This window comes from Cibotium barometz, chromosome 23 (genome assembly GCF_041138505.1).
Source record: "Cibotium barometz isolate CiBa-2024 chromosome 23, ASM4113850v1, whole genome shotgun sequence".
NCBI lineage: Eukaryota > Viridiplantae > Streptophyta > Polypodiopsida > Cyatheales > Cibotiaceae > Cibotium > Cibotium barometz.
Genome location: NC_141068.1, coordinates 54863366 through 54889705, shown reverse-complemented (window position 1 = coordinate 54889705; position 26340 = coordinate 54863366). Strand labels below are relative to the sequence as shown.

Here is a 26340-nt window from a genome sequence, read left to right as displayed (position 1 = left end):
TTATGAGAGCCCCTTCTGAACCTAAGAAGAAGAAGAAGAAGAAAGAGCGTTCTAGGAACCCACCTCAGGGCAATAGTGGTGCCTTCCCACAGGATCTTGCTTTTGGACCGTTTCCCAACATGCCGAACACTTTTGGTGCAAACCCACATAGTTCCTTTTTTGGACAGCCACCTATTCCGCAACAGTCTATGCATCCAGGCTATTTTGGCGGTGGTTCCGTGTTCCAATCAATGACTGGGGGATACCCTCAGGGAGGCATGGGAATGCAAGGGAATTTTGGAGCTAATTTTCAGCCTGGTATGCAGGGGAATATGTATGGTGGTATGCAGCCCGGAATGCAAGGAAACATGTATGGGGGCATGCAGCCCGGTATGCATAGTGGTATGTTTGGAAACATGGGGGGATCAGCAGGAATGTATGGTATGCTAGGTGTGGGAATTGGCAATGTTAACCCTATGATGGGCATGAATGCTGGGGGTAGCAATCTTGTGAAGCCACTTCCTTACGATAATCTAATGCCTATGGGTAAGGCGAAGGATTATAGGGAAGGGGGAGCTGCAGTGAAATTTGACACGTTTAGCGGGGCCAAAGACAAGCTAAAGGCACTTACCTTTTTACAACAGTTTGCTGCTGCTTTTTCTGGTGGAAATTACACGGAATCCTCTAAGGTGAGAAAAGTTGCGACTCTTCTCAAGGGCAATGCATTGCAGTGGTGGTCCACTCTTCTTTTACAGGGCATAGCACCGTCTACTTGCATACAGTTTAAACAGGTGTTCTCTTCCGTGTGGCTCACATCTACTTTTGAGGTGGATGTAATGACAGCATGGCACAAGTTGGATGCATCGAAGTGTGAAAATCTTGAGGATTATAATAAGAAGCTTTGGAAAGCTTTACTTCCAGTTACTTCTTATCGTGTAGTGCCTTTGTCTGAGCAGGTTGAGAAGTATTGTTGTGGGCTGCCCAAGGAAGTGCGTGACTATTGCATAAAGACTCGAGTAACAAATATGTCCCAGATGATAGAGAATGCTATGACGGCAAATGCGTTACTCACTGGAGTCTCATCTGGATTTAAAGGAAGTAAAAGCTCAAGCAAGAAATTTGAAAAGTCAGGGCATGCTTCGCGTGATGCAAAAGGGTCTACAGAGAAGCGGTATAAGAAGTTACCAATGCCCAAGAGAACTCCTGAGGAGAGACATGCTTTGATGGATGCTAGGAAGTGCTTTTTCTGTACAGAGGAGGGACATATGTCTTTTAATTGTCCCAAGTGTGAGTCCCAAAAGGACTTTGACACTAAAGGGGAGTCCAAGTCTAAGAAACCAAAGTCTTCTACAGGGTTAGTTCCTGATCTTGTTGGGGAACAACCAGGTGGTGAAGAGATTGAGTTGTGTAGGGCATGGAGTAAAGTGAGAGATCAGAATGCCTTGATTTTCTTTGACACAGGTGCTAGAGCCAACTTTATCTCACCGGATTTGGCTGGCCGATTGGGGATCCGCGTAGAGGAGATGGGGCCTTTGTATGAGGCTAATATGGCTTGTCCTGGGTATGCAGAACTCGTTACCCCTATTATTGGGAAGCTCAGGCTTCATGTGCAGGGTTATGTGGACAGTGAGGAGTTCTTTATCATGCCACTCGATGGGTGTGATGTTTTGCTGGGTATGCCATGGTGCCATAGAGTACATGCGGTGGTGGATACGTACAACAGGAAGATTAGTTTGACTCATAGAGGGAAAGAGCATATTTTGGATGTAAAGCTTAAAGGGGAATTTGTTCCTATTGTATCAGCTTCGGCAATTTCATCAGTAATGAAAAAGCATCTTTTCGCGTATTTTTCTTTGATGATATGATTGTGCATTCACGCACAGAGGAGGAGCATAGGAAGCATTTGGCCATTGTGTTTGAAGAACTCCGGAAGCATAGGTTAGTCATTAATGGCAAGAAGAGTGAGTTCTTCTTGGAAGAGATACACTTCTTGGGGCATATCGTGTCTAAAGATGGAGTCCGTATGGATCCTTCAAAAGTGGAAGCAATTCTCAATTGGCCAGATTTGAGGACCGTGCATGATGTACGTAGCTTTTTGGGATTGTGTTCCTATTACAAGCGGTAGCATCTCCACTTCCTTGATACAGACAGGCTCATATGACATCTAGAGGTCGCTTGGTGCAGCTTTTGTCTCACCCGAAGGTATTGATGGCTGACAGTACATCTGTTTATGGGACTTCTTTGATATATTTGGATGTTGTGGTTGTGTATGGTTCACAGTGGTATACAACTTGGACTATTACTCCACCATGGGTTTGCAGTGAATGTTGCTACATATGCATGGCTTAGAGAGATTGGGACGCTGATCTTGCCATATTGTACTTTTTCACTTTGGATGTCTTGCTGTATCACCAGATTGCAATCGAGGATGCTTGCCATTTTTCAAGAGGGGGGTATGTCATGACCCTGTGAAATTGGAACAGCACAAGTGTGGGCATGGTGGTCGGTGAGCAAGATAAATATTTCACGATTCATACTTGGGTGCCCGAACAAATGGTAACATGTGTGGACATCCCCAAGTGTGAAGGGGGACCAAGGGATTTAATATTCTAACGTTTTAACCTTGGGTGGCCCCTAGGCATAAGTGGCCCCTAGGGATAAGTTTTAATAAACTTAAAAGGGCCTTAGGGCCTTAGAATTTCTTATGGATACATTTAGGGAGAGGCTACTCCATTTTTGGAGGTACACGCCTCTCTCTCCTCTATCTCTCGCTCTTGCTTTTGGAAAGGGGGAGGGCGGCTGGCTGCGTGGAGAGAAAGACGTGCAGGTCAGCCGGTACAGGTCGCCTGAAGGGGGGAGCCGTACAGAACAGGTGCTACAGGTCGGCTGGTACAGGTCGCCTGAAGGGGAGCCGTACAGAACAACTGCTGCAGGTCGGCTGGTGCAGGTCAGTGCAGGGCAGCTGGTGCAGGTCAGCAGCTCTACAGGCGGTTGCAGGGTCAGCAGCTACAGACGGCTATTAGACAGTTGGCGCAGACGGTTGCTGTAGGTCAGCTAGCGCAGGCGGCTACTAGGCAGTTGGCGCAGGTGGCTGCAGGACAACTGGTACAAGCAGCTGCAGGACAGAGGGTACAGAAACAAGAGAAGGGTGGTTGACAGGACAGCAGGCGCAGCTTGAATCCCTCTCTCTCTCTCTCTCTCTCTCTCTCTCTCTCTCTTCTTCTTTTCCCCTCGTGTGAGCTTTGGAGGGCAAAGGCGGGTGGCTGCAATCCAGGACAGCATACTCTATACTTCTAGGACTGGTGTTTTTGAGAAGGATTGGACTGATGGACAACAGTGTACCTGCTGAATATCTTTTTCTCTCTTTCCACTGGTATACGACTCCCTTAAGAGTTGTTTCTTCTGGCCCTTTGTGAGAGGAGGGGTGTGGCAGTTTGAAGGGTGGAAACAAAGTTAGATGGTGGACTTGTGATACCAATGTTGGGTAGGAGGGAAGCTAGCACGCGCGCGCGCACACACACACACACACACACACACACACACACACACACGATCATGAAAATCTGCTAGCTGTTGTAGCAACAAAGGAGTCTCCATGCATACATCAGCCACACCACCATTATCTACTGCGGCCATTTGCACACTATTTGCCTTCACATATTCTTGCAGAAGCTCACCAGCGATCTACAGCAAACGTGCAAACTCCGGAGAAGGTACCTGAGAACTTTCCTCTGCATTCTCTCCAACATTCACCGGAGTGTAGCTTGCATCAACATCAAGCCTTTGACGTTTTTGTTGCTCCGAGGCTTCTGAAGCATAACCCACATCCTTCTCGATCATCTCCTCAATAAGATCCATGTTAAGGCTATTGGCAGCCATGCCACCAACAGCAGCAGCCGGGTCATCCAAATCCATGTACAAAAGCAAAGAAAACCTGTTCTCTCAAACCCTAATTCTCTCTCTCTCTCTCTCTCTCTCTCTCTCTCTCTCTCTCTCTCTTTGTGCTGAAAGCCTAAAACAGCAGAATGCAGCTGTACAAAACCCTAAAACAGCAGTCCCAAACCCTAAAACAGCAGATTGAAACCCTAAAACAGCAGTTCAAAACCCTAAAACAGCAGTCCAAAACCCTAAAACAGCGAAAAACAGCAGTTCGAAAACCTGAAACAGCAGTGAGAGAGCAGCTCAGAACCCTAAAACAGCAGAAAACAGCAATTCGAAACTCTAAAACAACAGCAGACAGCAATTCGAAACCCTAAAAGATCAGAGACAGAAATTCGAAACCCTAAAACAGCTTCTCTTCACACAGATTGTCTTCTTTCTTTGGTCTCCCTGCCATCTTTCTCTTCTCTCTCTCTCTCTCTCTCTCTCTCTCTCTCTCTCTCTCTATATGCGTTGCCCATCTGCTACTATTTGTCCGCTTTGCCATATGTGCCAGCATGCGCCCTCTTGCTGCAGCCCGTGGATGGTCAACCAGACCTGTACGGCCTGTTTGACAGGCTGCTCTCAGCGCTGTACGACCTGTGCAGGTCTGTATGGCCTGGCTGGACAGCTTGTGAGGCCTCTGGCCCTCTGCACAGCCAGGTCCAGGCCCTACAACCCTGTGCACCACCTCTCAAGGTTGTCTCTATCGGCAGCAACATCAGCCTGGCTGCTGGCTGCTGGCTGCGCAAACCTGTCTTGCCTGTTGGTGCCCAAATCAGCACTCAACCGGCTCTAGCAAACAGCCACCTACTGCTCTCATTGCACATGATCGTTTCCCTGCATGCCTAGCTGCAAACCCACAGCCCATGCAACAACCCTGCACACCATGAAACAGCCCTAAACTGCAGCACTACCAAGAGAGGAAACCTAGGGTTACAGTAAAAAAACAGGGTTTTCCCGGAGAAATTTGACCCACACGCATGCCTATGAATCTCCCCTTTTTCTCAGAATCCATGTGAACCCTATCTTGCCAGCAAAACCTAAAAAAGCATCTTCTTCTTGCAAATTCAAAACGCAGATATGGTGACTGAGAGATACCTGCCTTACGCAACCTTGATATAAACACACAGACACGCAAGCCTTACTTTTTCTCGCCTCTGCAATTAGGATTGCTTTGATACCAACTGTAAGGGACTCCCAAGGATCTGTCGGAATGCACAACGGAAAATGAGACAACTATTGTGAGAGAGAAGATGTATAAACTCTGCTATATACAACAAGATCCATTACAAATGAAGTATGGGGGGCAAGGGTGATATTTATACCACCCTAGGCTGCTGGTCGGCCAGCCCAAAAACAGCCGACAGCCACTAAAGAGGTCCATGACTGGAATAAAACTAGTCGGTTCGTAACCAATCCAGTCGGCCAAGAGAAAACAAGTCAGGCTGAAGAGAAACAGTCGGCCAGCATAGAAAGTCCCCCATGACTAGCAAAAACTGGGAAAACAACATGGAAAATGAGGAAAAAATGAAGACTACTCCTAACTCAGGCGGGCACACCCACAAGAGAGGCCCTCACTCCCTACTGAGTAATATGGTACAGATAGGAGATGACTGCTAACACCCCCTCTCAGCTCCTGGATGTGGAACCAACCCCAGTGAGCTGTAGTGCTGCTGCCGGAGCATCGCATGAGGTAGAGACTTTGTGAAGAGGTCCGCCGCATTGTCCTCCGTTGAACAATAAACAAGCAAGATGTCACTAGCCAAAATCTTCTCACGAACAAAATGATTTTGTATCTCTATGTGCTTGGTCCTGGCATAGAAGATAAGGTTCCGAGCAATAGCTATACAGCTCTGGTTATCGCACTGGATGACCGTGGGTTCCTTCTGTGGAAACCCAATCTCGCCAAGTAACCTCCACAGCCACACAACCTTGTAAGTAGCACCACAAGCAGCCTAGTACTTTGCCTCTGTAGAAGACAAGGCGATAGTTGGCTGCCTCTTGTTGCTCCAAGAAATAGCTCCTAAGCCAAGGGTAAATCCATAACCTGATGTAGTGTGTCCATAATTTCCAAGTGCACAAAAGCTGGAGTCTTTGCAGTAGCTGAAGAATCAACACTTTTCTCGATACTCCGCTGAGGACACTTTCTCCAATAGTGGCCCTTCTGGCCACAATGGTTACAGGTCCGCTTGGCCTTCAAAGCATCACGCTCTGAGTTGGGCTTCTTCTCAGAAGACTTCTCTAATGAAGACTTCCCTTTGCCCTTGTTGTTGTTGTGGCCTTTCGATCGCTGGCCAGTCAAGGCCTCAGAACCTCCGCCCTGTAGAGGGTTCATAAGCCGCTCTTCCTGGTCCAAGACCATAGGGACAAGCTCCTCCCACTGGTGATCAAAGAGGAATAGAAAGCTGAATACTGAGAGGTCAGATTAGACAGCAAAGTGATGGCCATATCCTCTGAAGATATTTCCTTCCTAGCCTGAAGAACCTCCTGTTGAAGAGCAAACTAGTGTTGGGCTAGTCACTCCTACATTATGTTCTGTGTAAGAGGTAAAAACCTCTCATGAGACTAATTACAGATTACTTTGAGAATTGTTTCTTAAAACTCTGAAGATGGAAATTCTGTTCGCGTCATTACATCTGGAATTGAGCAGATACCAAGAGTTGGCAAAGTGCCTATGACAGAATGTCTACTAGTTGGGATATTTTTAGAGATAAAGTTTATGGAAGGACCCATCTCTTAGATTGGGACATGTGGCAAGAAAGTGGACCAAAGTGAGACAAGTGGCCTGACACTTGTTAGAAAATGGATCAAAGTGAGACAAGTGGCCTCACACTTGTCACTTCAGCTATTGTGTGGCTCTCCACTTGTCATCGTAGCCTTCTCTTGCCATTTTAGCTCATGGGAGGCTATAAATTGGAGCCCTCTCTCTTCATTAATGGAGGCTCTCTTGCTGCACACTAGCCTCTACCACCGTTGAAGGCTACCCTAATGATGGTTACTCTCTTTCTCTCTCTCTTGAAGGCTGCCCATGAAGAATACCGGCTGTTGGGGACTGTTTTGGAGGCTTCCATCGCGAAGAAATACTGAAGGCAAGGGTATTCAATCATTTATTATGATTTATAGCCATTGTATGTGTTGTACCAGCATTTGTACTTGCTGTACCTGCTGTACCAACCACCATACCAGCTGTACCAGCCACTGTACTTGTTGTACCAACCACCGTACTTGCTGTACCAGCCACTGTACTTGCTGTACCTACTGTACCAGCCACTATACCGGTTGTACAAGCCATTATACTTGCTGTACCGGCTGAATAGAGAGTTGTACTTGCTGTACCCTTTCTATTGCATGAAGACCCGTGGTTGTTTGGGGACTGTTTTGGAGGCTTCCATCGCGAAGAAATACTGAAGGCAAGGGTATTCAATTATTTATTATGATTTTTAGCCATTGTACTTGTTGTACCAGCATTTGTACTTGCTGTACTTGCCACCGTACCGGTTGTACCAGCCACTGTACCTACTGTACCAGCCCTTGTACTGGCTGTACCAGCTTCTGTACTTACTATACTTGCTGTACTAGCCACCGTACCGGTTGTATCAACCACTGTACCTGTTGTACCAGCCCTTGTACTGGTTGTACCAGCTTCTGTACTTATTGTACCACCCATTGTACCGGCTGTACCAGCTTCTATACTTGTTGTACTTGCTGTACCAACCATCGTACCTGCTGTTCCAGCCACTGTACGAGCTGTACTAGCCATTGTACCTACTATACCGGCTGAATGGAGAGTTGTATTTGCTGTACCCTCTCTATTGCATGAAGACCCGTGGTTTTTGGGGAAGAATCAGTACCCACACGGAGGTATATGGATTATATTGTTGGCTCGGCATTTCTACAGCCTATGTTCCGGCTTGGTTGCCTCGTGTTGGGCTGTGTTATGGCATTTGTATATGGATAATCCGGCATCTCCCGTGAGGAGAGTAAGGTCCTCAAAGCTTGTACATGATATTATTCTCCTTGGGTAATAAAATACTCCAAGGGGGGGGGGTCGGCCCATTCCGGCCTCTATGCGGTGTCACTCGTGCAAGCTCCATTTTCAGCATTTGTGGATGTTTTGTCCAGCTTTATGTTTTATGCAAAGTGATGATGGATATGTGTTAAGGCTGTGGCCATGTTTAAATGTTTTAATATGCATTGATGGTATCAACAAGTGTGTCAAAGGCCCTAGTCCCCCAGGCACCCGCCGCGAGTTTCAGAAGATGATGACAAGGTTCTTGCTCTCCCCAAGGTGGTTCTCCACGAGTTCTTCTATATCTTTGCAAGAGAGTACAAGCTTCTTATATACTTGATAGGGGTGCCTGCTTTTGCCAAGCTTTGCTTTTCTCTTCTTGCTTTTTCTTTTTATTAAATATTATTAATAATAGCCAAAGTTCTTGATTCGTGCTTTTACAACTTAAGGGCCTTGCTTTTTGGCCTTGGAGCTGCTTTTTGAAAAAGTGGATTTTAGCTTTTTGGTCCAGTTCGATGTTCTCTTTCCAATGGTGCCTTTAGCTTTTGGTCAACATAGTTTGACTTCTTGCTTTTTCCTGCTTGTTGACCAAGATTGGTGCTTTTTCCAATGCCGACTTTAGGAACTTTGTTCCCATGTGTCCATCAACTTATCCATGTGTCTGGGCATGAGTTCTATCATGTGAAAAGAGCTAGGAGGGCCAAATAGTTACAACAAGTAGCTAACTACAGGAGGCACACAATAGGTTCTCGAAAGCCAAACCAATCACTAAAGAACTTTCAAGTAGCTTCCAGGAAGAAACCCTTGGCGCACTACCATGATTAAGAGAACCTCAACTGGAAGATGAGGCCAATGATGAGCCTCTCCTGCCTATGCCCGACACAAGATACATTAGAAACATATATAAAACATTTGTTCAAAAGTGGTACCTTGAACCATAATGGACTCGAACCCCCATGAAAAGGGACTAGGAGTAAATATCGAAGAAAGCAGCAAAAGTCACTAAGGAAAGGCTCTGGAGAATATGAGGAAAGTAGATAAAGAAGAAAGTAGAGGTGAGGAGATTTGAGGAGTATCCCTCCTTGAGGGGAGAATTTGCATGCCATCGGCCACCGTTAGTTCTTCATGAATAACCTTCCAGGTACATCACTGGATTGGGGGGTGAGAACTTGGTCCATGGTATGACCCATCACTTGGTGCTAGGCAAATGAATTCTGGAAATTCTTTGAAGTCTCAAGAACTAGGTGTCTTTTCTACCAAATTGCAACTTTCCTATCGAATTGTGCTGAATCCTGTGACATACATGCCTAGGCCACCGACGCGTCATTCTTGTTTGAATTGCGTGTAATTACTAGCTGAATAATGCGTCATTCCTCACAAGCCCAACCCATCATTCCTACTGAATAACACATAATTCCTTGAAATCCAGACATAATTCTTCATGGAATTGTGTGTTGTTCTTCCTAAATTGCGGCATTATTCCTACGCTGCCCAAAGCGTCATTCTTGTCGAATTGCGCATTGCTCCTCTACAAATAGCACACCATCTCTGATTTAGCCCAATGCCATTCCTCTTCGAGAATCGCGTGCTTTTCCTCCGTTTGAATTCTGTGTCACACCTTGCCGAATCGCACATCCACTATCAGTGTCCTTGACACATTATTCCTCACCAAATGGTGCGTCATTCGATATTGAATCGTGTGTCATTCCTGGCAGATCTCCTCTGCATCATTCTATAAAAGGGTCCACTCCCTCCATCATTTTCACGTCTTTCTTCACCTCTTAGCCAAAATCTTGTAAATTTATGCCACGTTTTCTCTCTCTAAACACGTATTCTCTCTCTAGTCTTCCACCACTCTCCTACCCACACCCTCTCTCTATGACTTCAGCCTCTCTCTGGACTCTTATCTCACATACTCCCTCTCATTCAGACGTCATGTCAGGTGATTCAGATTCAAACGGGACTATGGAGCAGGATCTTGGCCAGAGGATCTTGGCCAGACACCAGCCATATGAGGAACTTTCATTCTTGGTCTACCAGGAGGGATACTGGTTGGATAAGAAGACCCTTGATGAAGTCAACGGCTAAGTAATCCACTCTCCAATCAACATGGATCAAAGCCTAAGCTACAAGGCCACTACCACACCACCCACTGCCACACCCTCGCCAGGACATCAGGCCGCACATGGACATGGGAAACAGATGTGCCCGGTACATAACATCTTTCAACACTAACACCAAGGTGGGGATTATCAAGGGGCCAAACAGGGAGGATGTGAAGATTGAGCTTACACGAACTCATCAGGGAAGCCCTCAACCTTCCAAGGGTTAATATCCCCTACAAACAGTACATGACTACATGGCCCTAGGAACATGGAATCTTGGATCCTGCAGAGACAGAAAACTGAAGTGGACTACTGGATCAGCATACAGAGGCTCGACCTTGTGTTACGCGTACAGGTCATGACGTCCATTATTACAAGTGTGCAGCACCTTGGCAAGGCTCAAGACCTAAAGATCTGCAACTGGGTGGGCTACTTCCACAAGGAGCTTCCCCACCAATGCAAGCACCCTCAAACCAAAATAGCCACAGAGCATATTCTTACCAGGTTTTTATATTACACTGCTGGATGGTCAGAGCTCCCAAACCCGTCACAAGGATTACCTCAGGGCAGCTCTCCAACTCCACAGGACACTTTACACTGTTAAGGAACCTCCCCTAAAGAAGCAGAAGATGCCCAGGTCACAATCACATAGTTGCCAGCAGCAGCAGAACCTCACACCCCTTGAAAGACATAGAAGATATACTCGACACTGACATAGGGGGGGATGACACTATCAACCTCAGATCTCTCATGAGGACAGAGCAGGAAAGAGGGGACAAAGCCACCACTAGCCATAGGCCTCAAGGCACCCCAGACCCCCAAAGGTCTATCTCTGTCCCTCTAGAACCTGCACCACAGAATTGGAAACACCAAGGCAATGGAGGGGCAAAAGTTTGCTCGAGGAAATGGAAGCCTTCAACCACGAGGACCTCTCTAATTATTTAGAGACCATTCATTGGCTCCAAACAGGGAAGGTTGCAAGCTAAGAGAACTTTGTGAGGGCACAGGCCGAAGCAAGTGGTGTCAGGGCAGATCTTGATGAAGGGGTTATCCAATTATTGATGAATCAGGTGAACCATGCTAGAGATGTAATGGCCAGAAGGACAGAACAGCTTTTTGAAGCCCGGAAGCAGGCATTAGTCACCCAGAAAGCCCATGCAGATCTCCAAAAGGCTCACACTGGTGTTTTAGAGCTGCTAACAAGGAGCAGGAACCTTCCAAGACAAAGGACACCGAGATGGCCCTACTCACAGTGGATATAGAGAAAAATGAGGAGCGCAATAACGAAGCTAAATTAAGAGCTTGAAGTAGCCATAGCACAAGCACCATCCCTTGATATCCAGATTAAGACCAAGGAAGATTAGCTAAAGGCAATGGAAGATTTACTCAAGCAAGTGGAGGAGCAAAAGAAAGACCTCACAGAGAAGCGGCAATAAAGAGAAAACGAGGCCAAGGAGCTAGAAGGAGAAATATGCTTGGCTGGACGGAGAATCAAAGAGGCCATCAAAGATCAATCCAAACAGGCCCAGCACTACAATGAAGTCCTCCATCAAAAGGACGAGGAAATTGCTAGGTGGTATGGGATGCCTAGTCTTGCTGCGTCTGGAGCAGGGCCTAGGATGTAGCTATGGCCTCCAGCTCGGGGGTGAGTTTGGAGCAGGGCGTAGGATGTAGCTATGGCCTCCAGCTCAAGGGTGAGTCTGGAGAGGACCGACTCTATGGCGGAGGTGAGCCTTAAGCCTTGATCATTAGTGCGTTCTTTGGGTTTGGGTCTTTAAGACCTTACACCAGACCTCACACATCCTCCCTACGGCCTGGAGGCCCTGATGGAGCTCAAAAAGAAAAGCCCTCACGCTCATCATCCCCTTGCTGCTGGCTTCTTTTTGGTGTCCTATTTGAGCCCCTAGGGCTGACCATGTTAGCTTGAGGGGCTGGTCACCCCCCACACCTTTCCCACCTTTTTCCCCATTTATGGAGTCGTGGGTTATTATTTGCCCAGTCGTGTGCTGGTCGGCTTCCCCTTTGTGGGCATATATATAGCCGGGCCTGCCCCCCCTCAACACACACTGTATTCACCTCTTGTATGCCTTGTGCCTCTGCGTTTTGGGTTGCTGCAGTCCCTCACATACGAGGTGATCTCCCCCCTCCTGCTCGGGACTTGTACTAGCATGTTCATCTTGTTTGGTTGATATTGAGAGTAGGTATCCCCTGCGTTTTTCTCGATCTCTCTCTCATGCGTTTCCACTTTTCCATCTTCCACTGCATTCCTTGATGGTATTAGTGCTCCCGGTTTTGTTGCGGTGGTAGTGCCTCTTCCTTCAGCGTTTTCTGCCTGCATCACCTGAGGGTGTTGTCCGCCTATGTGAGATCTGCGTTTTGCAGATTCATGATTCCGGTGGCCTCAAGTTTGCTGTACGGATGAATTTCCATCAGCGTTTTCACTTTGGATGCAGTTGTGGGGCTGCTTTGCTGACTTATGGTCAGTGTTTTGCTGATTTTGGAACGCCTACACCTTTGTTTTTGGTCTTGGACTTATAACAGTGGCCAACGCTTTGCTGATTTCAGAGTGCTGGTGTCTTGCAGCATTAGTGGCTTCCTCTTTTTCAGCATTTTTTTTTCTCAGCCCACATCACATTGAGTGCTGTCCGTCGATGATCTGCGTTTTTTTTTTGAGATCCAGGACTTCTAGTGGCTTCGACTTACAGTTGGAGCAGATCTGCATCAGTGTTCTCATTTGCGGGGCGGTTTCGTGGCTGGGCTTGCTGATTTGAGTCAGCATTTTTTACTGATTTTGGAGAATCTGTACTTGCTTTTTTTTTTCTTGGCCTACACAATACCCGATTTCTTCCTGTTCTTTGCCTTCTGCTCATGGTGGACTGCAGTTTTTTGCTGGACAGCAAGGCTTTTTAGACCTTCTCGAGTCTGGAAACACGACATTTGACTTTGGGGAGTGTTCTTACACTTGGAAGTGGAACCATTATTTGGAGCATCATGAAGCCTGCATGGTTGTTTTCTTCCAGAGGAGTGGTGTACCTGGCAGCTTGTTCTGTTGCTTTTGTAGCTAAGTTGCTGAGGAGATTGCTTGTGGAGCTTTCTTGGTACTTGTTGCTGCAGTCTTTCATCTTTGATCGTGGATGGCATCTCTGGCTTCTTGGAGTTCACTTAGCATCCGGTGCTGAGAGGGAGTGTGGACATCATCCTCCCCTTGCCGTCGGCTTCTCTTTGGTGTCCTATTTGAGCCCCTAGGGCTGACCATGTTAGCTTGAGGGGCTGGTCACCCCTCACACCTTTTCCAACCTTTTTCCCCATTTATGGAGTCGTGGGTTATTATTTGCCCAGTCGTGTGCTGGTTGTCTGTCCCTTTTTGGGCATATATATAGCCGGGCCTGCCCCCTCTCACACACTATATTTGCCTCTTCCATGCCTTGTGCCTTTGCGTTTTGGCTTGCTGCAGTCCCTCACATACGAGGTGATCTTCCCCCTCCTGCTCGGGACTTGTACTAGCATGTTCATCTTGTTTGGTTGATATTGAGAGAAGGTATCCACCTGCGTTTTTCTTCATCTTTCTCTCTCACTCTCTCTCTTGCGTTTCCACTTTTCCATCTTCCACTATGCATTCCTTCAAATCAGCCATAATTTGATGTGTTCATGAATATCAGCCCATGCCCATGGTGAATGTTTTTAGTATGCTAAACAAGTTTCCAAGCTTGATCGCAATGCTTCACTTCAAATGAGTTGGAAACTCAAAGAGGATTATGACATCTACCACCTGAAACGAGACCCAAGCAGCGGTCACCCCTTCCTGGACTCACTTCTCCAGTTAGCACTTTATTATACACTCTTAAAAGACAATAGCACAAGACAAAATAGCAAAAAGTAATTAACAACTCTGAGCATAGATAGATGACACCACACTGAGGCCGGAACGGCCGCCCCCCCCCCCAAGGAAATGATATTATTACTTGGGAGAATTTGTTACAAGTACACGGGCCCAAGGCCAGATTTCCAATAAGCAATGCACAATGAAAACAAAGTATCAAACCCAAACATGTTTGTTGATGCCGAGTCTGCAGTCACCAAGGGCTGCCCCGTCCATAGCACCTTCCAGAGTCACACTTCGCGTGCAATCCACCCGTCCCTGGCACTACGGATCACGCCGTGCCAGTCCTAGCGATGGGGCACCCTCACGGAGTTGACTCGGTGAATGGAAGAGGAGTCCAGACATAGGAGAGCAGGAGAATTCCTCATTCTTCGCGATGAAAATCTTCTGGAGCCACCGTACAGCCAGTAGGAAGAGTGAAACAACCTGGGCCACTTGTAGGAAATGCGTATGTCCTAAATCCGCGCGGATAACCCCACTGGTTTGACCTGCTATACCTGCTGTACCTGCTGCTGTACTTGCTGTACGACCAGAATCAGCAAATAATGAAGGTATTGTACCTGCTGTACCTGCTGTACGACCAGAATCAGCAATTAATGAAGGTATTGTACCTGCTGTACCTGCTGGTGTTGTTGTACGACCCAAAATCAGCAATTAATGAAGGTACTGTACTTGCAGTACCTGCTGTACCTGCTGTACGACCAGAATCAGCAATTAATGAAGGTACTGTACCTGCTGTACCTGCTGTTGTACCTGCTGTACGACCAGTTTCATGAGAATAATGAGTGCTCCAGCCTGTTTTTCCCTAAATCCCAGCCAACAATTGTGTTTTCTTCCTCCAAAATGCAAGGGAGAGGGCTGGAAGTGAGGCGCCTTCCTCCCATGCAAAAGATTGGGTGTGGTAGGTGGGGTAGGTGGCCAACCCCCACCCCACATGCTATAAAAGGGTGCCCAGGCCAAAAGAGGGTGCCCACACTTATAAAGTGTCCACCTACTTTTAATGAAGTATGAAACCTGTAAGTTATAAGGCTTATAACTTAAAGCTCTTATTTAAATAAGAATTTCCCACCTGTTCACACGCCACAAAACTTGTCAGAAGACAAGGCATTCCATGGCTCACGAGAGGGCGTCCCCGACCCCTGAGCTAGACACACATGTCAGGCATGCAAACAAACCAGTTCACGCGAAAACATTTCAAAGGCAGGCAAACATGAGTGCACAATGCAACATTGTTAAAGGATAATCTCCGTTCATGTACTTGCACAATACTTGACATTTCCGGGCACAAACAGGCCCACCGGAAAGTCAATTCCAGGTACACACACAGTGTACAATCCACCCGTCCCTGGCACTACGAATCACGCCGTGCGAGTCCTAACGGTGGTAATCCAGAAACATACACCGTGTGCAATCCACCCGTCCCTGGCACTACGAATCACGCCGTGCCAGTCCTAGTGATGGAGCACCACTACGGAGTATGCTCATCCAGAGCCCAAAGCTCACACAAGAAGATAAGAGGACCATTAGATAGCTCAATGGTGACATCTCCCCGTCTTCTAAACAGTTGTCCGCAACTGAAAAGCTTCCAAATAGTCATGGAGAAGCTGCGGATAATCTTTGAAGTAGTCCTCATCAACCCACTTAGCATCAATGGGGAGATAGTTCTTGAACTTCACCAAATAGCGTCTTACAAGCTTGCCTGCAGATAGCTTACGCTCTTTATGAAACACAATCTGCTCTGGTTGCAAAATCTCTTCCAACTCATCCACTGCTGGTGGATCCTCAATGATAGGAAGACTTGGTTCCGGACCCACATACTTTCGTAAGAGGCTAACATGGAAAGCATTATGTATCTTCCAATGGGATGGCAATGCTAAACGAAAAGCAACTTCATTGATCTGCTCAATGACCTTGAAAGGCCCATAATACCTGGATGAGAGCTTGGGAAACATCCCCTCCTTACCAGATCTCTTACGGAGTCTAGTTTTTTCGAATTTCAGCAATACCCAATCATTTACCTTGACATCCAAATGCTTTCTATGCTTGTCTGCAGCCTTCTTATGCTTCTCTTGAGAACGGGCTATGGCTGTCCGTACCTGTGCAAAGGCAATATCCAAGTCCCTGACAAAGTCATCAGCAGCAAAAATCTCATCCTTAGTACGTAGGATGGGAGGCAATACCACTTTGCCATAAACTATCTCAAAGGGAGCCTTCCCAGTAGAAGCATGCACCGTGTTATTGTATGCAAACTCCACAAGTGGCAAATACTTTTCCCACAAAGTCTTTTGATCAGCTACATAGCATTTGAGAAGGTCCAATACGGCTGAATTTGCTGCTTCACTTTGACCATCGGTTTGAGGATGAAAAGCGGATGAAAAATTCAGCTTTGTGCCCATATTGTCAAAAAGTGCTCTCCAGAAGAGACTGGTAGTTCGAGGATCACGGTCACCCACAATAGATTTAGGCATACCATGATGCTTGAATACCTGTGATAAGAAAACTTTTGCCATATGATCTGCCTTGATCGTTTTCTTGACCGGCAAGAAATGAGCTTGCTTGCTAAACCGGTCAACGATAGTCCATATAGCATCATTACCTTGCTGAGTGCGAGGCAAATCCATGATGAAATCCATAGCTATACTCTCCCATGGCTGCGAGGGAATAGGCAATGGTAGAAGCAATCCAGGAGACTTCTGACGATCAAACTTGACCTTTTGGCAACTAAGGCAAGCACGTACATAAGCCTCAATGTCCTTCCTCATCCCTGGCCAAAAGAAGTAGCGTTCAACCATATGAGTAGTAGGTAGAATACCTCTATGTCCTGCATACGGTGGAGCATGGCATTCTTCCAACACTTTTTGCCTCAAATCTGTGAGCACACAAAGGCAATTATCTTTAAGGAGATACCCATCTTTGATCACATATGATGCATGAGTATGACCAGCCACCAAATCAGCCCATAAATCTGAAAAATCAGCATCTATATGGTACTTATTTTGCATAGACGACAAGTCTCCATGAGAGGCAATTGAGATAGAAGCTACATACGGCCTTCGAGACAATGCATCGGCCACCACATTCTTCTTTCCCGGTGTATGCACAATCTGAAAATGAAACATAGAGAGGAAATTTGCCATCCGCATATGCTTCTCTGAGAGCTTAGTTTGTGTGAGAAAATACCGTAAGCTTTGGTTGTCGGTCTTCACCATAAACTCTGCACCGAGAAGATAGTGCTTCCAAATGGTCAATGCATGAATCACTGCCAATAGCTCCTTCTCATAGATCCCCAAAGAAAGCTCCGTATCACGCAAACGGCGGCTTTCAAATGCCACGGGGTGTCCTTCCTGGTTTAGGACAGCACCTAAACAATCTCCACATGCATCACATTCCACAAAGAATGGCTTGTGCAAGTCAGGAATGATCAACACGGGCCCAGATATGATTGCATCCTTTAGTGAATAGAAAGCTTTGCTTTCCAATGAAGTCCACTGAAAGGAGACTTTCTTCTTTGTCAACTGATGAAGAGGGGCAGCAATCAAAGCAAAATGCCATATGAACCGTCTATAGTATGAGCATAACCCAAGAAAACTACGAACCTCATGCACTGACTTGAGTTCAGGCCAATTCTTGATAGCCTCAATCTTGGCAGGATCCATTCGTATGCCATCTTGAGAAACAATGTGCCCAAGATAATGAATTTCGGAGAGGAAGAACTCACTCTTCTTAGCATTGATGTGAAGTCTATGCTTTCGGAGTTCTTCAAAGACTATGGCCAAATGCTTTCTGTGCTCTTCTTCACTCTTGGAATAAACCAAGATGTCATCGAAGAAAACTCCAGTGAACGATCGATGATCTCTAAAAATCCTGTCCATCATACGGTTAAAAGTGGCAGGAGCATTTGTAAGACCGAAAGGCATAACAAGATACTCGTACAAACCAAATGCTGTCCTGAAGGCGGTCTTATGCACATCCTCTGGTACTACCCATACTTGATGATATCCACTCTTCAAATCAATTCGGCTGAAATATGCCGAGCCATCCAATCTATCCAAAATATCATCAATACGAGGAATAGGAAACCTATTCTTGATGGTTAGTTTATTTAGAGCCCGATAATCCACACACATACGATAAGAGAGATCCTTCTTCTGCACTAGAAGTACGGGAGAGCAATACGGTGAAGAGCTAGGGCGGATCAAACCTTTTTGCATGAGCTCATTGACTTGCTTCATGATCTCCTCCTGCTGTGATGCACTCACACGGTATGCCGGCCTATTTGGTGGAGAACTGCCAGGCACAAGGTCTATACGATGATCCTCCGGCCGTGGTGGTGGTAGCTCCCCTGGAAGTGAATCTGTAAAGCAATCTTCATATTGTTTCAAAAATTCCAGCCTATCACATGTGAGAGAATCAAGAGAATGATCAACATGGTCTACTCTATCACGAACAAAAATCATGTACGAGCAAAGACCCTTTCTCATGGCTTTATTTATTTGAATGTGGGATACAATAGGGATAGAATTCCCTTCCACACCGGCATCAATAACATGCTCTTTGCCCCTATGCATAAATGTGATCCGGTTGGTCTTGTAAGCCTTGCGAGGATCAAGACGGGAGTGCCAAGGCTTTCCAAGCAATACATCACACCCATTTAATGGTGCAATGAGGAAGTTCTCATGGTCCAAATATCCCTGAATATGCATGCGAAGCTTGCCAATAAGGGGTGTGACCTTGACTTGCTTGCCAACAAATGCACTTCCGGCCTCAATCTCCGGTCCCATGTCATCCACACTAATGCCCAATGCTGTAGCCATTTCCAATGATATGAAGTTGTCCGTGGCACAATCATCAAACATAAATAATGCGGGTTGATCTTTGAGCTGTCCCCATGCCTTGCATACCATTCTATCCAAAGCATCATGGGCTGTCCCCCCCTAGTACATCGGGCACCATATGCACATTAACCTTGGTTTCCTTTGCATCCTCTTTGCCTGCTTTCTTTGGGCATTGCCGGACCATGTGATCTTTACTACCACAAGAAAAGCACTTACCGTCACGTATATATTGCACCCTTTGTTCCGGAGTAAGTCCATAGTTAGGCCTTTTGTTGGGACGCTTCTTCTCTGAAGTACTTTCAGCTTTTGGAGCTCCCTTAACTTCATTGGAGTCCCTTTTAGGTGGCTGTCCACCCTTATGCAGATTTGGGACAGCCTTGTCCTTCCCCTTTTGAGCATGTCCATCTCTATAATTTTGCTTCAGCTTTTGCTCCAATTGTTCGGTGGCCAAAGCAGCTGAAATGAGCTGTTGTAGAGTGTGGTTTGGGTACAACTCCAAGCCCGATTGGTAAACCGGTTGGAGTCCCGATTCAAACTTTCTCTTGCGTTCCTCATCATTTACCTGCATAATAGGGGAAACTTCCAAGAGTGTTTTCCAAAACTTGGATACATAAGCATGAACTGACTCACCTTCATTCTGCTTAACCCAATCCCACTTCTTGCGGATGTTCTTCTTGGCATTAGGGGGTAAGAATTGGGCATAGAATCTAGTTTTGAATTCAGCCCAAGTGTCCACGGGAGTGCCTGAGAGCTTTTCTGCAAGCCACCAATGAGTGGCCGTGCCCTTCAAGAACATGCTGGCATGCCTCACCTTGGACTTTTCTGAAAAATCCTCATCACTAAAAGCAATGTCAAATTGGGAAACAAATGACATAACCTTGGAAGCATCAAACTCACCATGATATGTCTCGAACTTGACGGATTTGTCCCCGGCTTTGAATTCCTTTTGCTTATGAACATGATGCTCATAATCCCCATGCGTCCTCTTGATTCCACGTTCATGTGGATCAGCCCTGGCATCCATAGATGCTCCTGCATACTTAGGTGGCATACGTGGACGTGAACCATGTGCTGTACCTGCATGCATGTGTGTAGCCCCACCACTTTCTCTTGCAGCATAAGCATGATCCGGAGAGGATGTGGAGATGGGAGCATGAAGAAATGGCTCTTCATGGGAGAGTTCAACAGGGAAAGTAGTAGTACGGGGATGTCGGTGCTCTCTAAGCCCATGAGAAACCTGCAATGATGAAGAATGAGGCTTGTAACGATCATCTCTAGAAGTAATGTTACCTTCATAGGCATGGCTATGCCTCCCATATAAGGTAGAATCACGTCGGGATGTAATGGAAGGCTCCTCTTTGTGGACAGCAGATTTCAGCTTTGGAGAGGCTATCCCAGGCATGTCCACCAATGGAGATCTCTTTATAACAAGCTCCCCATCCTGGCCCTGCAATACATCACCCTTATCCACTAAGAATGAAAGAGCTAGCTCACGAGGTTTTAGCCCTGATCCACGAGCCAAAGCTTCAAAGTCTTGAAAGACGGTTGCCTCCTTTTTCTTTGCATCTAGCACTTGTTGAATGTGTGGGTCCTCACGTAGGCTGGCCAATTCCATCTCCCTGGCATGGAGAAGCTCTCGCATACGCTGAATTTCTGCATTCATGGCACTTGGCTCTTGCTCTTGCTCCTGCATTTTCTCCTTGCCACGGGACGGCTGTCCCAACCATACATGATCACGGGCATAAGGCATCCGTCCACTTGCTTGTGTTCCACTGGAGTGCCCCTTTGAATTTGGCACTTCCCTGCTACTTGCTTGGCTAGCCATAATAAGAGTAAAGTCACTAATGGAGAGTGGTCAGGAAGCCTTTGGATCGTCTCCCAATGTAGAAAAAGGAAGATCCGTGCTCTGATACCACTGAAACGAGACCCAAGCAGGGGTCACCCCTTCCTGGACTCACTTCTCCAGTTAGCACTTTATTATACACTCTTAAAAGACAATAGCACAAGACAAAATAGCAAAAAGTAATTAACAACTCTGAGCATAGATAGATGACACCACACTGAGGCCGGAACGGCCCCCCCCCCCCCCAAGGAAATGATATTATTACTTGGGAGAATTTGTTACAAGTACACGGGCCCAAGGCCAGATTTCCAATAAGCAATGCACAATGAAAACAAAGTATCAAACCCAAACATGTTTGTTGATGCCGAGTCTGCAGTCACCAAGGGCTGCCCCGTCCATAGCACCTTCCAGAGTCACACTTCGCGTGCAATCCACCCGTCCCTGGCACTACGGATCACGCCGTGCCAGTCCTAGCGATGGGGCACCCTCACGGAGTTGACTCGGTGAATGGAAGAGGAGTCCAGACATAGGAGAGCAGGAGAATTCCTCATTCTTCGCGATGAAAATCTTCTGGAGCCACCGTACAGCCAGTAGGAAGAGTGAAACAACCTGGGCCACTTGTAGGAAATGCGTATGTCCTAAATCCGCGCGGATAACCCCACTGGTTTGACCTGCTATACCTGCTGTACCTGCTGCTGTACCTGCTGTACGACCAGAATCAGCAAATAATGAAGGTATTGTACTTGCTGTACTTGCTGTACCTGCTGTACGACCAGAATCAGCAATTAATGAAGGTACTGTACCTGCTGTACCTGCTGGTGTACCTGCTGGACTTGCTGTACGACCCAAAATCAGCAATTAATGAAGGTACTGTACCTGCAGTACCTGCTGGTGTACCTGTTGTACCTGCTGTACGACCAGAATCAGCAATTAATGAAGGTACTGTACCTGCTGTACCTACTGTACCTGCTGTTGTACCTGCTGTACGACCAGTTTCATGAGAATAATGAGTGCTCCAGCCTGTTTTTCCCTAAATCCCAGCCAACAATTGTGTTTTCTTCCTCCAAAATGCAAGGGAGAGGGCTGGAAGTGAGGCGCCTTCCTCCCATGCAAAAGATTGGGTGTGGTAGGTGGGGTAGGTGGCCAACCCCCACCCCACATGCTATAAAAGGGTGCCCAGGCCAAAAGAGGGTGCCCACACTTATAAAGTGTCCACCTACTTTTAATGAAGTATGAAACTTGTAAGTTATAAGGCTTATAACTTAAAGCTCTTATTTAAATAAGAATTTCCCACCTGTTCACACGCCACAAAACTTGTCAGAAGACAAGGCATTCCACGGCTCACGGGAGGGCGTCCCCGACCCCTGAGCTAGACACACATGTCAGGCATGCAAACAAAACCAGTTCACGCGAAAACATTTCAAAGGCAGGCAAACATGAGTGCACAATGCAACATTGTTAAAGGATAATCTCCGTTCATGTACTTGCACAATACTTGACATTTCCGGGCACAAACAGGCCCACCGGAAAGTCAATTCCAGGTACACACACAGTGTACAATCCACCCGTCCCTGGCACTACGAATCACGCCGTGCCAGTCCTAACGGTGGTAATCCAGAAACATACACTGTGTGCAATCCACCCGTCCCTGGCACTACGAATCACGCCGTGCCAGTCCTAGCGATGGAGCACCACTACGGAGTATGCTCATCCAGAGCCCAAAGCTCACACAAGAAGATAAGGGGACCATTAGATAGCTCAATGGTGACACCACCTGCCAGCACACCCAATTGTGCCAAACTTGGAATTATGGTGCAAAGTGCCCAGGTATGCACCTGTGCGTGCACCCTCTCTCTCTCTCTCTCTCTCTCTCACACACACACACACACACACACTCTCTCTCTCTCTCTCTCTCTCTCTCTCTCTCTCTCTCGCTACTGCAAGTATAGACCCTTGCGCTCAAACTGTGTTTGTGTGCGCGCACGCGTGTTTGGCATTGCTTTTCTGGTGTGTCATGAATTGCAGCCACTGCTTGAATGTGGTGATCATCAAGGGAGATGATTGGTATTCAATGCATTGTAAATGGTGCAACCGATCAATTCATGGGAGTGTGCCTCGCAATCATCTTTACAAAGAAAAGAGATGTGGAATAGATTCGCTACCTATCCATGGTTGTCTAGCTGATAATACTTCTCATGTCTCACACATGTTGCGGCCTGAAAGAGAAGCATGGGATACTTGCATAGTGCAAACTAACGTGGTTGATCTCTGGCTTGCTAATTATGGTAACCAGCCAAGCTATTCTTTCAATCATAATGCGCTTGCCAATTATTGGGCTAGATTAGACAGATGGTACATGCTGAATGTTCATCAATATGACATATGTATTATGTATATGTAAAATGTGGGTGGATCACCCTACTTTGATGTAAGATCATGCTCCTGTATGGCTCGACATTTATTTCTATGATCCATGTTTGATGTACCGTTGCCTCGTAAGCGATTGTTGATAGTCAACAATTTGTATCTCTCACATGCAATGTTCAAGCAAATGACGAAAATTGCAATTATGCCTCTCAAGCTGCAAATGATGGATGATATGATTGTTGCTTGGTTCCATTTTGTCATGAGAATGCAAGTGGTAATTGGAGATTATGGTTGATGGTATATGTGCAAAGCTAAACAAGCCATCCAACTGGCTAGAGAGACTTTACAAAACTTGCAAGAAATGTTGCAAAATGGCCCTCTCTGTGACCAACAACAAATGCATTTGGTTCAAGCTAAAACTACTATTACCATGCATGAGGAACGTAAAGTGGAAAAATGGAAAGTGAGGTCTAGGTACAAACAGTTACAAGACGAGGGTTGTTCTTCTAAAGCTTTCTTTAAATCTTTACATGCAAAGAATTGTAAAGACAACATAGTACGCACCAGAAAACTTGATGGTTCATGGACCTCGACTAAGTTAGAATTGGCAGACACTTGTGTGCAATACTTTGCAAGTATCTTTCGGAGTCCCCCTTCTCCCGATAGGCAGTCACTACTTGCCAAACAAGAGTTTATTGCTCAGTTCAACCCATAATGTTTGTTGAAGAAAATTTGGATTTTGAGCGTTAGTTTACATTACAGGAACTTACTGATGCTTTGAATCACACGGGCAATTGGAAAGCCCCCAGTTGGGATGGTTTGACACTCGAATTCTTCCAAGCCTTTTGGGAAGATTTGAAAAGTCCCATTCTTTACATGGTCAATGTTGCTTGGGAGCATGGTTCTTTGCTAGAGGATTACTCAGGAAGGATTACTCAAACTTTATCCTAAAAACAACTTTGTGACTCACTTGCAGAATGGCGACCTATAACATTAATGCATGTGGTCTATAAATTGGTTTCCAAAATGATTGCGAGAAGGGTAGCTGATTTGCTAAATGCAAAATTGCATCCACATCAGTATGGGTTTGTTCCACATCGACAAATATATGATAATGTAGCCAATGCCTATGTCGCTATGCAGTATACTAATTACACAAAACAGGATGTTTTGATCGTGCAAGTGGATATTGCCAAGGCATTTGACACGATTTCATTGGGAGTTCATTAAACAAGTCATGGTCGCCCTAGGTTTCGGAGTTAAAATGCAAAATGTCATTTTCTGGTTGTATCAGGGTGGTACTAGTCCAATGTATTCTACAAGGTGAATTGCATGATGCCTTGCCTTTGGGGAAATCTGTTCGCTAGGGTTGTCCTTTGAGTGCCCTTTTGTTTGCTATTGCCATCCATCCGTTGCTGCTCACTCTTGACAAAATGGTTGCTATGGGGCACGTTTGCATTCCATGAAATAAAGGCTTATGCTGATGATACCTTCTTCATGCCACATAATACACCTTCTAATCTTACAGGTATTATGCAAGGGCTAGATATGTATGGCAATGCTGTTGGTCTACATATATTTTTCTCAAAAGCCAAATTGCTCCCAATGAAACGTATGGATTGGCACTATAATTTATGGCATGGAGAAGTAATCCCTCCGGATGGCATTGTGAGATACTTGGGATACCCCTTGGGTTGGGGATTGACAGCCAAACAAGCGTGTGATTGGGTGCTCCAAAGACTCAAATCAAAATTGAAATACTGGAAATTGTCTACATGGTTGCTGCACGTATAATTGGATTTACACTTACATTATGGAAGCCATGGAGTTGTTTTGGAAAACAATGCCCATTAAGAAGGGCTTGAGGCTCCTCAAATACTAGTATATATGTTCGCCTAAATCACATGGAGGGCTTAATGTTATGAATCTACATTTCCATGTGTTGGCCAGAAAGGCAACCCTGATTCCAATATTTCTGGAACAAAAATAGCCTTGGACAATAATGATGTCAGCCTTGATGACCACCATGTCTACTTTTGCATATGGTAACTGGATTCCCAGTCATTGGGATGTGATAGTTGGGAAATTTGAAGGTTGGATTGTGGACTGCTCATATATCAATTGCATGTTGAAGGATTGGAAGCTTATAATGCACCCTCGTACAATGGTGTGTTAGGCTCTGCGTAACACATCCTCTCTTTCATGTGTTTCAAAGTTACGTGTCATTTATCCAGGCATTTACACAATATAACATAGCATAAGCATGGTTTGGGGATTCTACAGTACCACCAATAGGTACATAGCATTTAGAGCATTTATCACTTCAGTTTGTGGATTGTGGAGCTAACTGACAGGACCTAGTCAGTAGTCGACTGCAGTAGTAGAAAATTTATGAAGTCGTGAGCATTATTTATGGCAGCCGCCGACAACAATATTTTAGGCATTTAATGTAGTTGTGGAGTCCCTGACATCTGGCCAACTGTTGTACAGTACCCGACCAGCATCCAGATTCCAATATATATAGAAGCACATCATTTCAGTCATGGAGCATTTGAGCATCTTGCATTCTTCTCAGCGTTTTCACTCCTAGGGCGCAAAGGGAGTTAATAGATCAACAGTTCAACATCATCATCAACAGTCCATTATGTTCAACATTCAATCGTTGTCTCCTACCTCGTACATAGAGGAAAGCCAACATTCCAAGGGTGGACCTTAGCATTGGAGACGGGAACAGTTATTTATCATCAGCATTCAGCTTATCTCTCTTCCCGAGATAGATACTCATTTAGGGACAGCGTAGATCTATTTACAGATCTTCATTGTAACTCATCCATTTAATATAAATGCATTGTGTTGCATTGACACCATTGTCTATCTCTTTAGTATAATTAAGTATAGTTTAGTTTAGCGTAAGGTTGTTTTACTATACAATCAATCCCTCGCATGTCACATTGCAAGATTTGCCATAAATCAAATAGAAGATGTTGTGGATTACGATGGCATGGTACTTTCTTTTTCGTAGGCTTCTAGGAGATACAGGCTTGGTATGTATGCATCATAGGCCATTATGGAGAAAGCTCAGAGATATGTTGCATCCTCTTGAATTAGTGCCCCCTTTAGATCCGCATGATAGAATGCTTTCTAACGTTCTAACGCCCTGATGGAAGCAGATTACGATTGCGTATGATTACCATAGCCTCCATGTACCACCATTTACTTCCACGGCCATGGATACAAGAGCATGCGAATCATTTATAGGTTCTGAATAAATCTCAAACTTGGTGGAAGAAACACTTACAATGTATATGGAAAAATGGTGGTCTTCAAACAAAAATTATTTCTGTGGAGATGTTTGACTGGAAAGTTGCTCGTTTCTAATATTCTTATGAAACGTGGTATTG

At 45.8% G+C, this 26340-nt stretch overlaps 2 protein-coding genes across 2 annotated transcripts in view; one reads left to right on the top strand and one right to left on the bottom strand.

The window, feature by feature from the left end:
• The window catches only part of LOC147626109 (pentatricopeptide repeat-containing protein At2g13600-like), a 51992-nt gene extending 26227 nt beyond the window's left edge, over positions 1–25765 (top strand). Inside the window, exon 3 of the mRNA XM_086817675.1 lies at positions 25430–25765. The gene's annotated coding sequence lies outside the window, so the exon portion shown is untranslated. The remainder of the gene's footprint in view (positions 1–25429) is intronic.
• Positions 18800–21543, bottom strand: LOC147626110 (uncharacterized). Its single transcript, XM_086817670.1, has 2 exons — positions 21530–21543; positions 18800–21273 (listed from the first exon to the last, which is right to left on the bottom strand). The coding sequence occupies exon 2, from the start codon at positions 20552–20554 to the stop codon at positions 18812–18814; it is 1743 nt and encodes a 580-aa protein (XP_086673796.1). The 5' UTR covers positions 20555–21273; positions 21530–21543; the 3' UTR covers positions 18800–18811.
• Positions 25766–26340: the final 575 nt, after the last annotated feature.

Coding starts and splice junctions, on each gene's coding strand:
- LOC147626110 (XM_086817670.1), bottom strand. CDS start 20,554: ATGGCTAGCCAAGCAAGTAGCAGGGAAGTGCCAAATTCAAAGGGGCAC.